General features: G+C 41.9%; 2 protein-coding genes across 2 annotated transcripts; both read right to left on the reverse strand.

Annotated features, from left to right (window-relative positions):
• Positions 1-2483: 2483 nt before the first annotated feature.
• On the reverse strand, positions 2484-7841 carry clrn1 (clarin 1). Its single transcript, XM_036537539.1, has 3 exons — positions 7589-7841; positions 4648-4827; positions 2484-2749 (listed from the first exon to the last, which is right to left on the reverse strand). Exons 1-3 carry the CDS (start codon positions 7839-7841, stop codon positions 2484-2486), a joined length of 699 nt encoding a protein of 232 aa, XP_036393432.1.
• Positions 7842-13092: 5251 nt separating this feature from the next.
• Positions 13093-15255, reverse strand: gpr171 (G protein-coupled receptor 171). The gene is made up of 2 exons (XM_036537532.1): positions 15164-15255; positions 13093-14457 (listed from the first exon to the last, which is right to left on the reverse strand). The coding sequence occupies exon 2, from the start codon at positions 14447-14449 to the stop codon at positions 13466-13468; it is 984 nt and encodes a 327-aa protein (XP_036393425.1). The 5' UTR covers positions 14450-14457; positions 15164-15255; the 3' UTR covers positions 13093-13465.
• Between the last annotated feature and the right edge of the window lie 1339 nt (positions 15256-16594).

The following is a 16594-nucleotide window of genomic DNA, read 5'->3' on the forward strand; positions in this document are numbered from 1 at the left end:
AAGGTTTTTTGGTCACCGCATAATTTCATTTTTGTTATTTAATAGTCATTGTCTCTAATGTCTAATGTGATGTTGATATCTGCCTATGTTTGATGTTAATGACACTGTTTAATTGAGCTTACTCACCATGCTGTACCGAAAGCAAATTCCACCAACCTCGGTCATGTGGTCATTAAAGATGATTCTGATTCTAATAGTTTTGATGTCTTTACTATTATTCCAAAATATGGAAAATAGTAAAAAATAAAGAAAAACCCTTCTATGAATAGGTGTGTTCGAACTTTTGACTGGTAGTGTATATAATATATAGAGACAGCTGTGTAGATATATATAAAAGAGAGAAAAAGAGAAAGACAGAGAGAAATCAGATATCATCATTGCTACAGCAATATTCATGTGTATTATACATATTTGTGTAGATATTGTTTCATACTTGTGCAAGATGACATAAAGGACTTAACTTTCTGAAAGTAAACAGAAACGTCCATTGTTAAAATTGTTCCCCTTTTAATTCTCAGTTCTTTTGTCTACAGAACTCTGTGGACTGCATGTGCCTCACAGAAGCTTAACAAAAGACTATGTACTAAGTACAATGACAATGACAATGTACTAAGTAAGTACATTGTGCGGCTAAAAAAAAACAAACAATCAAACAGCAGTGCTAAAACCATACCTTGAATCCTCAGGTTCCTCTCAGATTCTGAGAAACAGGCAGGCAGTCAGATGAATTCTCTCAAAGGATGAGTTGGACGGTAGCTCTACTGGTGTGTGCTGTTTGGAGACCAGGGGTGTGTGTAAGAGTTTATAGGAGTCCACACTGGTTGGTACTGCATATTCAGAAGGCAGAAAGGTGTAACACAGAAGCCTGTTGCATTCAAGACCTGGGCATAGCAGTGCTGTGGGCGGGCGTGTCTCTCACCTTCAGTATGACTAATCAGTATAATCACCTGAGCCCCATGGCAACACTAGCAGTGTGAAATTCTGTCCAATCCCATTGTTCAATATGATGCCTACATGCTCGAGTCTTGATGTTTCCTGATGCTAATCTGTATCTGTATTCGACATTCACAACATTGCTTTCAAAAAACGAATTATGTGTGCATTTTTTGTATTTGCCATTTTTTCTGGATTTATCACATTTGCAGTAGTGGAAATGTCTCTACACTGGGCTGAGCTGAGCTGAGCCGAGCCGGAGTGTGGTGTTTTTCCGCGGTGTTTTTATTTGCGTTGGTATGGCACTTCAGTGCAATGTATTTCTAAGATATATGGAAACACTGCCCCCTAGTGTAAATTTTAGAAGTAAGTAAATCTGACTGATTTCGGAGTGACGGAAGCATGACAATAACACCCCTTTGCTGCACAGTAAAATAGTAATGTGCATAAACTGAATTCATGATTTATTTAAATAGCATAATTAGACTGGTTGTTGGTGTTTGCACAAAAATAGAGTTAATTTTCCCCAGATTTTATTCATTTTGTGTGATAGCCTCTGGAAACGTGGACATGGAGCAGATAGAAATGCACAAATTTAACTCATGAAAAATTGAACCACTTTTCCTTATAGGTTTCATGACAACATGAATGACCATATATAATACAGCTATAAAAACTAGAGCCTATAACAAATCTATTTTGCTTTCTGGATATGATAAAAAAAGACATCAAATTACTACAAATACCAATCATTATAACTATTGGCACATTATGTGGAGCTTTCTAACTGAAAAACTCATGAAACACCAGCTTAAAGAAATACATGTGCTCCACCTCTATAACACAATGACATTACTCTCAAGACTTTGAGCTTTCTGTTTTCATGGTACTGCAATGTGCCGTTCAAGTCAATGGAAGTAAAAAGGGAATATAAGAAAAACAACAATAGAAACAACAAGCAAGGAAGGAGGAAGCCACATTTTTGAGGAATTAATTAAGGCATGATCTGCTCTTCCTCCCTCTTGTTCTTCAGCAACTGCACAGAAAGTGATAATATCCTTCTTGAGTTGCTGTGCATCCCAGGAAATGTCCGTCTTTGGAATGCTGATTCAGTCCCTTTCGTGGTTTAGTTAAGTTTGCTGGCAATAAACACACATGAAAGGAATACTGTCACCGGATAAGCATAATCTAAGAAGAGCGATAGCGAATCTCCATGCACTTGTGACCAGCTGGTCATTAGCAACTTAATCAATGCAGTAATTGCCAGCGCTTGAATGCAGTGGAAAATTTAGACCCCCCCCTGTGCCTAACGATTTAAGACAGTTCCCTTACAACGGCGGCCCGGAAACTGTCTCTAGCTGTCATTTGAAAGACAGACAGTTTGCTCTGAAAGGGAAAGTAGCGGCTTAAGAGGGTCAGATTTGCCTTGTCCTTTCAACGCGCGAACGGACCGGAAAAACTGATGCTGTAAGACGCCTATTGAGGAGAGGTAACAGCAGAAGCTCGGTGTCACAGTACCACCAAGTCAGGGGCCCTGAAACGAAGCCTCGTCAGTACATGAGATCCGAGGCTCCCACGTTCACGTCCGCCTCTTTGGCCTCCTGGAAGGGAAACTGGATTCCAGCCACGCGGATGAGGAGGATGTTGAGGCCGTGGGCGAGGAAGGTGAAGAGGATGATCCAGAAGGAGCGGTCAAACTGCTCCGTGTGCGTCTTGTACACAAAGCTGCCCTCGTTGTAGTTGGAGATCTTCTCCGACAGGCGGTGAAGCCTCACCTCCGAGGCAAAGAGGATCATCACCAGGCAGCTGCAGAAACCTGTGCGAAAAGAGGAGGGCGGGGGTCTGAAATCCAGCTGTGCTTTTTTTGACTTTACATGACTCCATCTCCTCAACATTAACGATTAGGGACGAGCTCTTCCAATCAAGTGAAAGGGAAACCGAGTTGCTATCACAGGGCTCACAGTGCCTGAAGGCTGTACACCACTTACATCTGTAAATCAATGACTGAGCTAAATCCTTCCCTATCAAATCTGAGGAGAGTTTAGTGATTTCCAGAAAATTGCAGTGAGAGCACTCTAGGGCAAATACATAAGTCAAACAGGAAAAATATATTTATATGTAAGTTTGTTGCATTGTGTGGTGTGTATTGTGTAAAGGTGCTGTGTGTGGCATATGTATCTGTGTTTTTTGTTGGATGTGTCTATGTATGGTACATGGTGTGTGTATATACCTACTTGTGTCTATGTATGTGTGCAAGTGTGTGTAGTGTGTGACAGTGCACTCCATATTTATTCATGTCCTTTACTAAATATCAATTCTAACATTAAATATACATTTTTTATTACTTTTTGTGTTCCTATTTTGTCAGGGGCATGAATGAATGTGCCAATTCATGCATGTGTGGGATATGCTGCATGTCTGTGTGTGCCTATATAGTGAAATCCAATTGTATTCGGACAGTGACATGTTTTTTGTTGTTTTGGCTCTGTACTCCAGCACTTTGAATGTCACGTGACACAATGACTGCCAGGTTGAAATGCAGACCCTCAGCTTTGATATTTTCATTCATATCATAAGAACCGTTTCGAAATTACAGCAGGTTTAGTACACAGTACCCCCATTTTAGGGTACCACAAGTATCTGGACAATTGATTTACAACTGTCTTTTATAGACCAGGTGTACTTGTTAGCGCCATTAACGCATGCACAAGGGAACTGTCAATGATCTTGATCCTAGGATTTGCATTTGCCTTTGTAGTCTGCTGCTTGTGATTCACAACACAACAACCAAAGTGTCAACCCAAATAAAACTGGCCATCATGTGGCTGAAAAATCAGAATAAATTTATCAGAGACATAGTGAAAATATCAGGCATGGCAAAATAAATTTTTTGGCATGTCATTAAGAAGAAAGAGAGTACTGGCGAGCTCAGCAATAACAAATGACCTGGTAGACCTAAGAAGACTATAGTAGCTGATTGAAGAACACTTTAAATTGTAAAGAAATCCCTCTAATGACAGTCCAACAGATCGGGAAGTTTCTCCATGCATAGATGTATCAAAGAATGCAACACACAGAAAACTACACCAGAACTTGAGAGTGTACACTACAAGATGCAAAACACTAGTAAACCTCAAGAACAGCTGCTAAAACAGTTGCTAACCCTAACCCTAGGCCTAATCCTAACCCAAAAGTGCAAAATTCTTTACAGCCCACAGCGATAACTGATCTTAAAATAACCGAGCATGCATTTCATATGCTAAAGAAAGACTGAAGACAAAAAAGCCTCTGACACAAGCAGGACCTGAAGATAGTTACAGCAGTGGCCTGTCAGAGCATGATCAGGGAAAATACCCAGTGTCTGGTGATGCTCTATGGGTTGCAGAGTCCAGGCAGTCATTGCATGCAAAACATATGAGACCAAGTAATAGACATAAATACTTTATTGAACTATAGTGTTAATATAATGTCCAAACACCCCAAAATGGCTGGGGGGCTATGTACAAAATGTGCTGTGGTTTCTAAACAGTTCATCCAATATGGATGAAACTACCCTATTAAGTTAAAGCTGTCTGCACTTTAACCCTATAGTTACTGTATCATTTCAAATTCAAAATCCCAGAATACAGAGCCAAAACAACAAAAATGTGTTATTGTCCTTTTGGAGTTCACGATATGTATGGTGCTCATGCATGTGTATCTGTCTGTACTCACAGCAGATGAAGTTCCATAGGTAAAGGCCAAGGGGCCCCTGCAGCGTCTCATAGGGACTGCCGAAGGCGTTGTACATGAAAAATGACGATGCCACGGAGGAGAAGACGATGAGCACGGAGCAGAAGAGGATCACGCTGACATGGAGACTCGCCGGGATTGCGTCCAAAAGGTCAGGAAAAACTGCCAGCAGACAGACATCACAGAGGAGTTATGTAAGTTTACACCGTTATGGCATCATCTGAATCCTTACCACAACCAGCAACTTTGGCAGATATTACTATTTTGGTGTAGTGAATGAACACATTGTCTTATTTTCTTCCAGTTTTTTTCCAGAACAAAATTTACTACACCTCTAGTGGTCATATTTTTACAGATAGCTAGCCTTTAAGTGTAACAGGTATATTTGAAAAGAAGACATTTTCAAATCTGACTAGCATCGGCTCAGTCAAAAGTCTGTCTGCATACTGCTGTACAATTACATTTATTTTATATTTATCAATAAATTGCCAGTATTTTGGTCAAATGGCTTCCACTGGAGCTTGCAACATTACAAGCAGACAGATAAAGCTACCCCAGCCGGATTAATCTGCATTGTGTCAAGAAAAAACAAGGGGCCAAATAAGCAGAAAAAAAATGTTTTTACAAAACACTGATTTATATCCATATGAAGAAAGCGCCGTCTTCCTGAGTCTTCGGATAAAGAGAGCATCACAAAGAACAAGGAAGCAGAAAACGAATGCAAACGGCGAAGGCTGATAGTGGCGTTTCATGACACACTGGATGCATCTGTGATGGAACTGTTAGCGCCAAATACCAGCGACAACTGTCGCGTGTCAAAGTATTGTTTTATGTTTAAAATAATTTAGTTAAGGGCATCAACTATGCGATGCAACATTGCAACAATTGCAGCGTTAGCAATTCATATTGTTACACTTGTAATCAAGAAGAATCATATTTTTAATTTAATTTAATTAGTGACTGTATAAAACACCATACATTCATAGATGTTACATCCCATATTGAGAGGAAAAACGTTATTTAAAACATATTCCTTCATTTTTTCCACTCATTTGTAATTCTGTTTTAGGAACCTGTGCGAAAGTGATTTGTAGAGGCTGAAAGCATAACATAATGAAAAAGATTTGAGAGAAAATAGCCAGATTTTGTCATGTTGCGCTCATTATTCATGCGAACAATTAATTTTGGTTGAATTGTAACTCTGTACTGAAGATTGACAACCCTACAAGTCGCCCAGAATAATTCACATCACAAATCCTCGAGCCAGATAAATATGATGAAGCGAATCATTAGCACAAACAACCTCATAGTAGAGTAACAATGTCCTCACTCATTTGTCGAGGAAGACAGTTTATTTTGTTTATAAAAAAAAAACAGTACAGCTTTTGTTTTCCATGTTTGTATTGTTCACAGATGAATCAGTATATTGTCCTCATTTATTTCATATCACAATATGAAATACACGCATTTTGTCATGTCTTATCAAAACTACAATTACCAAAGTTGTCACGCTAGTTAATGATTGTTTCATGGTATTGTGGTGATGGTTTCGTCATGTTTGCCTATAGATGGCCTCTAATCCATTGGATTATGTTTAAATCGTTAATAAACCAGTTTAAGTTTTGGAAGCCAAAACTTAGTTGGACCAATAATCCACATCATGGATACATTAAAGCATAATGTTCAAAGTTGCACAGGCATCCATTTCACTGGGTTTAGGCAGAACGACCAAACTCGATTTGTTTGATTGACCCATTTACACAGCGCCTGAACGCGCACACGATGATTGAAACGGTGTAGAAGTTTCAACATGATGATTAACAGGAAACTTTCCTTTAAACTCAAGCTCTCTCTCCTCCTTTCCAAAGAATGCATCTTTCTTGGGTGATGAGTTACATGCGACCCGAAACCAATCAGGCCGCCACAGTGAACTCATGGAAACAGTCTATTCTTGTTCTACAATACGTGGTCAGTTACAAGTCAAGCAGAAAGAATGTCTCAGCTTTGACAAAGTTCCAAAACTCATTAACGAAGAATTACCCAGGAGGTCGAATTGTCTGGCATTTAATCAGTGTGAGAAACGGTTGCATTTTGTCGGTGCTCAGTACGTCGCACTGGTAGTTCTTTCGCACACTCACGCTTTGCGACTTCGTGCCTACTGCACGATCATGGAAAACTTAATAACCAAACGTGTAATGAGATATTTGCTTCTGTAAAGTTATGTTTTTTGTTAACCTCCCATCTCAAAAGAATTTCCAACTATAAACTATTAGGAACTAAAGAAAAAACACAGTCACTTGTAAATCACTTGCAAATAATGTAAGGCACATTATTTGTTCCACCACATAAATCATCAGATGTCTGCAGCGCTTATGTCTATATGTCTTACGTCTTTAATATGAGCTTCGCTCACCGCTCCCCAGTTTCCGGGGCTCCCTGGAGACTAATACTTCGACTAGGACGGTTAAACCACTCGAATTAACATCTGCTCTGATGCTCTGACAGCGTGAGCAATTTACCAGACCACTTAACCAAAGTCTGAGTCAACAGCTGAACAAAATAAAATTGGAATGAAGTCATGCATGGCCATACGCAGCCCCAAAAGCTATCTTATATTAATCTATCTATATTAAACTGTCAAGTAGCTGAGATGGTATTCGTTTCTTATTTGACGGGAAGCTTAAATAAATGACACAGCCTGCAGACACACCAAGGCACGAATAGTAGCTGAGGCTGTTACACTTTACATTTTGCTTCTCTGTTTAATAATTAATTGCTTACGTTTGCTGCTTGTTGCATTGTCAGTGAGTTTTAATAATTGATGCGCAGGTAAGGCAACACGATGTTGCGATGAACTGTTATCTTTAAATATACCGTTTTCATTCCGTTACATTCATGAGTTGCACGGGTGCACGTTACTTACAGGAGAACCGGAAGGGTCTCCCGCCTAGCCCGCACTGCTTCAGCCTTTGTCCGTGGAAAAGACCGTAGCTAATCTTGCCGACAAATTTTTCCAGCTCGGATCCAGTGGCGTTGACCAACTGAGCGCCAGTTTTGCACAGAACGGTTCCCTTCACCCAAAAAGGAGTTCCCATCGCAGCTGCAACGACCAGGACACACGCAAAACTCAACACTCCGGCTAAACAAAATATTACTTTCTTTTGGCGACTTGGCATGTTGGATCAGCGCGTATTCAAGTAAAACTGACAAAAATAGACTTCTCAGCAACGATCCTTGATTTGAAGCATCTTGCAGCTATATTCCCGATCTTGACAGCCTTGTGAATTCTCTATGTATTTCCTCTCATCGCAAGCAAAACAACATAAAACGTTACAAATGCATTGAGCATATACAGGAATAGTCCTCGTAAAATAGTTAAACGTGTGCGACGTCTTGTTGGGATTCTAAAATGTCCTCAGTGTATAAAATTACACGGGTAGTTTTCGCTGCACTCCGTCTCTAAGTAACCGAAGGTTTATATTTCTGGGAGCACTCTTCGAGGAGAACGTGACGAGGGCCTCGCGCCTCGGTGACCTTCTGTCTGATTGGGCATATGGGAGAGAGCAGCCTTTAATAGTCTTTGTCAAATGGGAAGATGCTGTTCATTTAGTGACATGAGAAATGTCGCATTTATTTTCACATATTTTAAACCGTTACTATACAGGAAAGCACAAAAAACTCTTGCTGACTTGTCGGCACCATTTCAGCACCACAGTCATGAACAGCGGTTATCAGGCAGCATCCATGTGTGACTTTTTCCAAAATTCAGTGAATATCGCAACCTATTGTAATGCATTTTAAAGTAAAGAATATAAGTTGCCCGTGTGTAAAATGGATTTGTGGTCTGTAAACACAAGCAACACCAGACATATATTCCGCCATAAAGGTAAAATTATTAAAATATTAAAAAGACGCACGGTCCCTATCCTTGAAATGAACTCGGCCATACACACGTTTGAATATAAATGATCTTTCAGGAATGCTTTCGCTGTGGATGATTGCCCGTAGCAATTAGACTGGAGACGCACACGGCAGCTCTCATTTGAGAGGTTTTTAATTGCAATTAGAGAGGGTTGCGATTGTGAATGTGTCTGTTGTTTGTTAGCAGCGCCCTCGAAATTCTTTCAGTAGCTCAGAATTTTTGCAGGGAAATCTATTTTGGTCTTTGTGTTGTTTAAATACCAAATTAGCGATATGGCCATTTACATTTTTTAAGTTGTTTTAGGAGCAAGTATGAATAAAACACCCTGCCTCAGTAAAGCACACTGAGAAGTGTATGCTTTTCAGAAGCAATTAACTGTTTATTTTGCCAATCTCTTGCAAGTTTATAATAAGCATTCTGAGAGCCTGGTCGATATATTGATTATATCTGCAATGGATCTCTGGATTTCTGATCAAATCTTTTGAATTTCTTTAATTTTTGTCATATTTGAGGCTGGAGAAAATTCATGTTAGCAGGAAGAATCACTATAAAGTACATTATTTATGTTGAGTTTTGTCATAAGATGGCTAAAGAACATCGCCTTCCATTGACTACTGTGGGCTTGGACCTGAACAGAAACCTGTACCTCGTCACCATTGTGAACATGAAAGGACAATGGAAATGCTTGCTCCATTGGAAGGCTATAGAAGTGCCACACCAGAGGCTGCAGCCTGTCAGGAACAGGGATGGCCTTGTTGCATTGATTGAGTGGTCTGATTTTGAGAGCAGCCACGTAGGAGCCGTGATGAGACAAATGTTTTAGCATCTGAAAATAAGTACTGGTGCCCAATTGCACTAGGGAGTAGCATATAACGTAGAGGCTAAGGTATGCTGGCTGAAGCCATGTGTCAGGGCTCCATGTGCTTGTGGGCTCAGAAGGATTGATCCTGACACACTGAATTCTGTTCTGTCTCAGATGATGCAAGACTGATCTAGGGCTGCCTCCACTTTGCTGGGAACAACTGGGGCCTTAAAGGTTGTCATGTAATCAGGCTCAGAGAAGGCCACTGCTGATGGGACATTAATGCCTTCGATAGCCTGAGGACCTGGGACTAGAAACCATTCACACAGGATTATATTCACTACACACAGGATCTCTGCCTTCATGCCACTGGGCACAAAGTATGCCAGATCAGCATCAGTCTGATAGGTGGATTGATAGGAGCAGAGCTGGAGAGATTGGAACAGAGCTGCCTGGACAGCAAGGCAGTTCATTGGAAATCCTGGTTTAATATGGCTTTCCAATGAACTGCCTTGGTGGAGTCTCAGCAATAATGCAAAGAATCTGCTGAAGCTAGCTGGACGTACTGGTTCCAGTAGTCTTACAGCTAAAGCTGTCTCCTTAAAAGAAGACAACATCACAGTCAGAGCATGACGTCACTGAGTCCCTGTCCACCACAGGATACCACATTAAAATATGGTTCATTGCATCTTGCAACTGTGGTGTGACGTTTTGGACAACATGTAATACAAAAAAACATCACAGAACAGAATAAACTCATCTGAATACTGGGAGGAAAGATAAAATAGGTATAGGGAGTGGGTGCATATTGTGATATTTTGTAGGTGATGTTACCCCCTAATCACATACTGCTAATTTGTTGACTGCAGTGGAATTGAGTTTAATGCAAGGAACTGTAAGTCACGACTTTGCCTTTGTAGGATCTCAAATTTGCCTTGTTTTAGAAACATGTGCTCTAGTGATATTCCATCATTTGTCTCCAACCCCCTCCATTTGTGCATTTGTACTACTAGGAAATGTTACCTGTTAGCCAAAATATTACAATAAATAATGAATAATGAAATAATGAAATATTGAGAATTAAAGCATATCTCTTACAATTGCAAAAATCTAGAAAGTATGGGGGTAGCCGTGGCTTAAGCAATAAATGTCAATTCCAATCAAATGTTTTGATATAAAACACTGCAAAACTATGATTTTGTGCTTTGAACAAAACATAGACTTATGTTTGAGAAAATATGTCATCCTCGTATATAGTCTTGAGAAAAACACAGCCATTCATCCAGAGGATCTCTCCCTGACTACATATATAATGCAAAGATACTATTATTCTTGTCTCACCAAAAGGACAAATAAGCAAGTAAAAAAGAATGACTTTGTTATCTTGTTAAAACACAAATGCCTCAGTAAAACCAGAATAAACCACTAGAGGGCCAAGGCTCAAAGTAGTCATATTAACTATAGGATATCAACACTACTGAAAATGGCAGATAAATGTGCTGCAGGTGTTAATCAAAACAGGAGATTAGGGCTTTATGGAGTTGTATGCAGTGAGGTACAGCATGTAGAGGTGAGTCTTCAAAAAATGTCAGAGAGCAAGTGACTGCTGTACTGATGCAGTAAGTGTCTCATTCCACCACTAGAGGGCCACAGCTGGTAATGGGAGAGTCCTTGCTCTGTCAGGCAAACAGAGGTGGAGGAGAGCAGGGTGTAGTCCAGCCCAGGGCCGGCGCTATGGGGGTGCTTAGGGGTGCATTGTGCCCCCAAACAGACCTCAGTACACCCCCAGGTGTCTCCTTATATCCCGATGTCTACATAGTATGCATTATGTTTTTTAAGAATTTGATGTTTTTCTCTCTGCCTGTTACTTTAATGATAGATGAGAGCTCATCTAATCTAAAGGTTGAAAAACAAAATGATCTTGGGTGTGTTGCTTTTTCCTACTACAGGGCAGAGCTATCTATGATTACCCCGATAATGTCTCGAGGAGTGCGAGCACCAATCAGAGGAGAGGAGGGTGGGAAGTGAAACACGCCACTGGTTGAAACAAGGCACTTGTTCCCACTGGTCGTTACCTTGCAAAGTTAAGCAGAAAAAGGAAAAGGATCCTCTAGCTGCAAACTGGGAGGGTGCAGGGCAATAAAACGAATCAGCGAATCATGCGACTTTATCCATCCTGATGGTTGTCATGCCAGTTTCTGTTTATGCTGAGCATCAGAACTGAAACGGTGCCTTGGACACCACAACTGCTTTCTAGGGCCTGAATAGTGTTATGCTCGCACTCACTGGTCTGGGAGTGTTGTTAGTTTGGACTGACACTGTTGCTCATTTAACTTAAACGGATACGGTCATGTCCTGTTGTGCTGGAAGTCACTCTGGATAAGAGCGTCTGCTAAATGATTTCAATGCAATGTAATGGGATACAATGAGCAGAAAGCCGTCTCTCTTCTACTGTGTCCCTGCATGTTTTTTTTATCGGGTGTTAAGTGACTTTGTCTGTGTGAGAGTCTGAGCATGTCGTGCATTTGGGCGTGCGCTGCGCCTCTCTCTGTTCCTCAGGCGGCAAGTGTGGTCATTTGGTGGTGGGAGCGAAGGGGGAAGAGGCCCAGTATCAGGCTGAGCCAGAGGCTGTGGCAGGTGGCTTCACTCACCCGTCTCTGTGAGCACAGGTGGAGCGTTATTCTGTCACAATTCAGCTTAAGCCTTCAAATCATAGTCACTGTGGAGTCTACGTGTGTGCCGGTGTGTTTGTGTGTGTTCGGGGTGTAACAGTACATTGATTTGAATGAATGCGTCAATACCAAAGCAACAGCACAGTTGTATTGATGTTGCATGTGAGAATCGATTTGTACCGTTGATTTTTCATCTATTTATTTTTAATTCATATTAATGCAGCAATATGGATGAAGCAAGAGCTATGGTGACAGTCCTAGATATGTCTTGGTATTGATTGTTATTTCAATGGCATATAATGAAATGCTCAGATGAATGCAAATGATGACAGTGTTGTGAGTTGCAGCGCTGTTTGTGACATTATTTGCATATGAGCATGTTGCGTGTGTGTTTATGAATACCTTCATCTAGATCATTTGAGGAAGTTGACACCTAGTTCATTGCTGTAAATGCTGTGCCTCTTTCACACCTCAGAGAGGTTGAGAGTTTTTAGAGGAAAAGTTTTACAGAACTCCAAATAAATAGTTCATCTGACAAGAATTATCTGATACTTTTTTAATACTTTTTATTTTCATCTCTTGAAACTTCCCTTATTTACACAATACAGAAAAAGCTCTATGGAACGCGGCTGTGAAGGTGAGACTCTACAGAGGCAGGATCCACAGGAAAGCCAAGGGGTAATCCTTCACTGTGATTGATGTGGCACAAACATAGTTAGTGTGGTGGTTCCCTGTCTCTTCAATTTGTTCCAACCCTACATTCAGAACATCCTGAACAGTGTTCTTGGACACAGACATGTGCAGAGTCTTTTTCGGCACAGTGTGTGGTGGAGTTCATCTAGCAACCACACACTGCTCCCCTTAGGTTAACATATACATATATACACAATGTACATACATCTTCTCACATTCTCCATGTTTTTTGTTAAAATGAATTCAAGGTAGCATCCATTCGTCATTATTATTATGTTATGTGTTTCAGCTCTATTCAGGTTTACAGTTTTACAGCTAGGGCACCTTCCAGGGTTGAGTATTAGAGTTCACTAGGTAGCATGAGTAGGGGTGTAACACCACAAAGAGACATCAAGCCTCATGACTCATGAGTGATTGGTGTGAAATTTGTTTTGGGTCTCAGGACGTTCAAAGGTGAGAAAATTGAGGAAAACAGTATTTATTTTCTCATTTTTCTCTTCAGTGAGCATTGTACAGCTACTGTTGGAAACAGACTGGTAAAATGTGTCTCCTCAACCCACCTATGGAGACTCACTGTAGGTTTTTTCCCCTCCCTCTCTTTCTTTTCACCAGCTCTCCCACAGCTTTCTGCACACGCTGCAGTGGTTCAGTGCTGCCCAACTGTTTTTCTTCTTCCACATACTGGTGAGATTCCTGCATCTCTCCCTCCCCTCATGGTTGTTGGGGCTGCGCTGGATTATGGCCCAAAGCAATGGCGTTCTCCCTGGTTCGGAAAGCCTCTGTGATTCTCTGTCTGAAGGAGTGGGAGAGGTAGAAGTAGAGGATGGGATCAAAGCAGAGGTGCAGCACGGCCAGCAACAGCGTGGACTCTTTGGCCAGGAAAAGGTCGCGCTTTAGCCGGCAGTCGGTGATCACCTGGTTCTGGGTGAGCGTGTACGGCGTGCGCACCGCGTGGTACGGCACAAAGCACACCACGTAAGCCAGCGTCACCGTGGCGATGTTGCGGGTGGCGTGCCGGGTGCTGGCCCGCTCCTCCACGCTGCCGTCGCGGCTCCCCCACAGGCGCTTCAGCACAAAGCCGTTGGAGCAGAGCACGGCGACCGACGCGTTCAAGAAGATGGTCATGCACAGGAAGTTGGTGAGAGTGTGCCAGTGCAGCCCCAGCTGCTGCTTGAACTCGGCGCAGGTGACCAGCGGCTTCTCCTTAATGTCCTGGATGGGAATGGCCATGTTGGGAACCATGATGAAGAGCACCAGTGCCCATATCACTGCTGACATCATCCTTGCGAAACCCACTTCTTGGATGCGGAAGAGCCTGGAACTCTGGGTGATCTGCAGGAAGCGGTCAGCGCTGACAAACGCCAGGAAGATGATGGAGGCATACATGTTGATGTAGATCAGCACAGCAGAGACCTGGCAGTGGAAGATCTTGAGGTTCCAGGGTGCAATATCCAGATCAACTGCTATCTTGAAGGGCAGGGCCAGTGTGAGGAGGAAGTCAGAGATCAGAAGGTTGATCAGGTACACGTTGATGCACTTCTTTCCATCACGGCTAAGAGTGAATGCCCACAGCGCCACCAGGCTTCCCAGCAATCCCGTCACAAAGATGAGGGAGTATAAGATGGTGAAAGGCGTCATCTGATCATTGACTGTACAGTCATCCGACCACTCAGTGGAGTTGGAGTGAGTCTCCATTCTGTGTCCTAAAGCGCAGGAGGGAGACAGTACAAAAAACACCTGTGAACAACAATCAGCAATCATCAGTTTCATGTGGACATGCAGGAGAAGTCATTACATGCCAGTTTGATTTTACAATGGATGTGAAACAGCTTCTTCACAATAGTAGATTTATATAAGAACGCATTGTCCTGCTACAGCCTCCTTTCATGCTAATTTACCCAATTTCACTGATCAGATTCCTCTTTACAGTCTACAGGTTATTTTAGATTCCCTTCGATTATTGAAGAAACAAGGTTTAATCAAACAAACAGCTGAAATTTGGAAGGTAATAATTTTATACTGTTAATCAGCTGGTATCATACTCTATATGGCCAAAAGTATATGGACACCCCTTCTAATTATTGAGTTCAGTTGTTTCAGCCACACCAATTGTTAACAGGTGCATAAAAGCAAGCACGTACCCATGCAATCTCCACAGACAAATCTTGGAACTGGTTGTACTGGAGAGCTCAGTGACTTTAAACATGTCCCTGTTATAGGATGCCATCTTTGCCAGTCAAGTTTCCCAGGTCAGTTCACGAAATTTCTGCCCTGCTAGATCTGCCCCGGTCAACTGTAAGTGCTATTATTAAGCTCATATAGGTGTGATGGTCAGATATACACATACTTTTTGCCATATAGTGTAAGTGTGAACAAAACTTTCAGATTAAAATAATGTTTTTGGCTTGCCTTTTGTTCCGCAAGACGTCTCTGTAGGATCACACCAGTCCACAGGTTGTTTCAGTTTGTCTGTCTGTCTGTCTTCATCTCTCAGTCAGACACACACTGTGTAATGAGAAACAGCAGGAAGTGGTTGATGTGGTGAATACTAAGTTGCGGTTATGAGACTTGACAATGCTGGGAGAATGCATTCTGGGATCTTAACTGTGCCATTTCTTCTCAGAACACCTCAGAGCTTCAGTGGTGCCCATGTGGAACCCTTTCATAAAACACAACATCATTGTGTTTCACCATTCAGAGAGCTGAGCCATTGCCCTTTGGACGGGACTGGGAGAGTCTTATCAGCTCCACATGTTACTAGTGTCATTCTAGTCAAAATCGAATGTTTTGGGAAGTGTGACTTGCAGAGCGCACAGAAGTGAGAGGCAGGGACGCTACACTGAAGGAATTGCACACAGGGGCTGGATCCACTCTCGCTTACCAGATGTAGCTGGTTCCCCAAGTTCCTTTTGCTGCCTGGACACGCATGAAAGTCAATTTACTTTCAGCGCCCCAGGATATCCTCTACACAGGACTCTGCTCACCTGTCACCACCACTACCATCACTGTCCACAGTGCCCCACACCATATCCCCCTCCAAGTTAAAAGGCATGGCAAGTTTGCCATGAAATTACAACAACAGAGAAGTCTGCACTTCTGTGGTTTAACAGCAAGATAAAACATTGAAGATCTGATCTACAGACTCTTATTTGACTTAAGACACCTAATCCTGTTTTCTAAAGGCTGTAGGTATTCACTGTTGTCTGCGGTCACAAAAGTTCTATGGTTGGATGTGGTTTTATTAATTCAGGTCCCGTTAGTTTTTAAGAGTATCAAAGGAAATGACACAGTGGCCAACCACACACGTGCATTTCACACATTTGTGTAGAGCAGTCTGTTACTGCGTCATTCACAGGACTTGATGGTTCTCCGTGAGCTTAGAAGCTCACGGAGAAAATAAGACTTCCACATTTGAAATCAAACCAAAGTAAAAGGTTAACTACTTAAACTGTACAGATTTTTTTCTCTCTGTTGTCTCTGTCTCTCTGACTCTGTTTTGCGTGGTGCACTTTAAGTCACTGATGACATGATACACTTGGCAGTTTGAGAGGTCATGAAAGTGATTCAGGCAGATAGAGTAAAGAGTCGATAAAATCAGAAAACAGCACCGTATGTACATGGTATGCCATGAGGGACACTTACCTCATCCTCAGTTTCCACTCAAATGTGGGGTGTCCTCACACGGCAAAATAAAAAGGCTGAGCTCTACCACTCTGTGTGGACCCAGTGACATTTGGCAACGCAGCGTTCTCTTCCTGTATCGTAGTACACTGACGTCACAGAAATGCAAAGTTTCCAAAATCCCTTGCAGGCGAAATCCACCACACACTCTGTCACTAC

Source organism: Megalops cyprinoides, chromosome 9 (genome assembly GCF_013368585.1).
Source record: "Megalops cyprinoides isolate fMegCyp1 chromosome 9, fMegCyp1.pri, whole genome shotgun sequence".
NCBI classification, from domain to species: Eukaryota; Metazoa; Chordata; class Actinopteri; order Elopiformes; family Megalopidae; genus Megalops; species Megalops cyprinoides.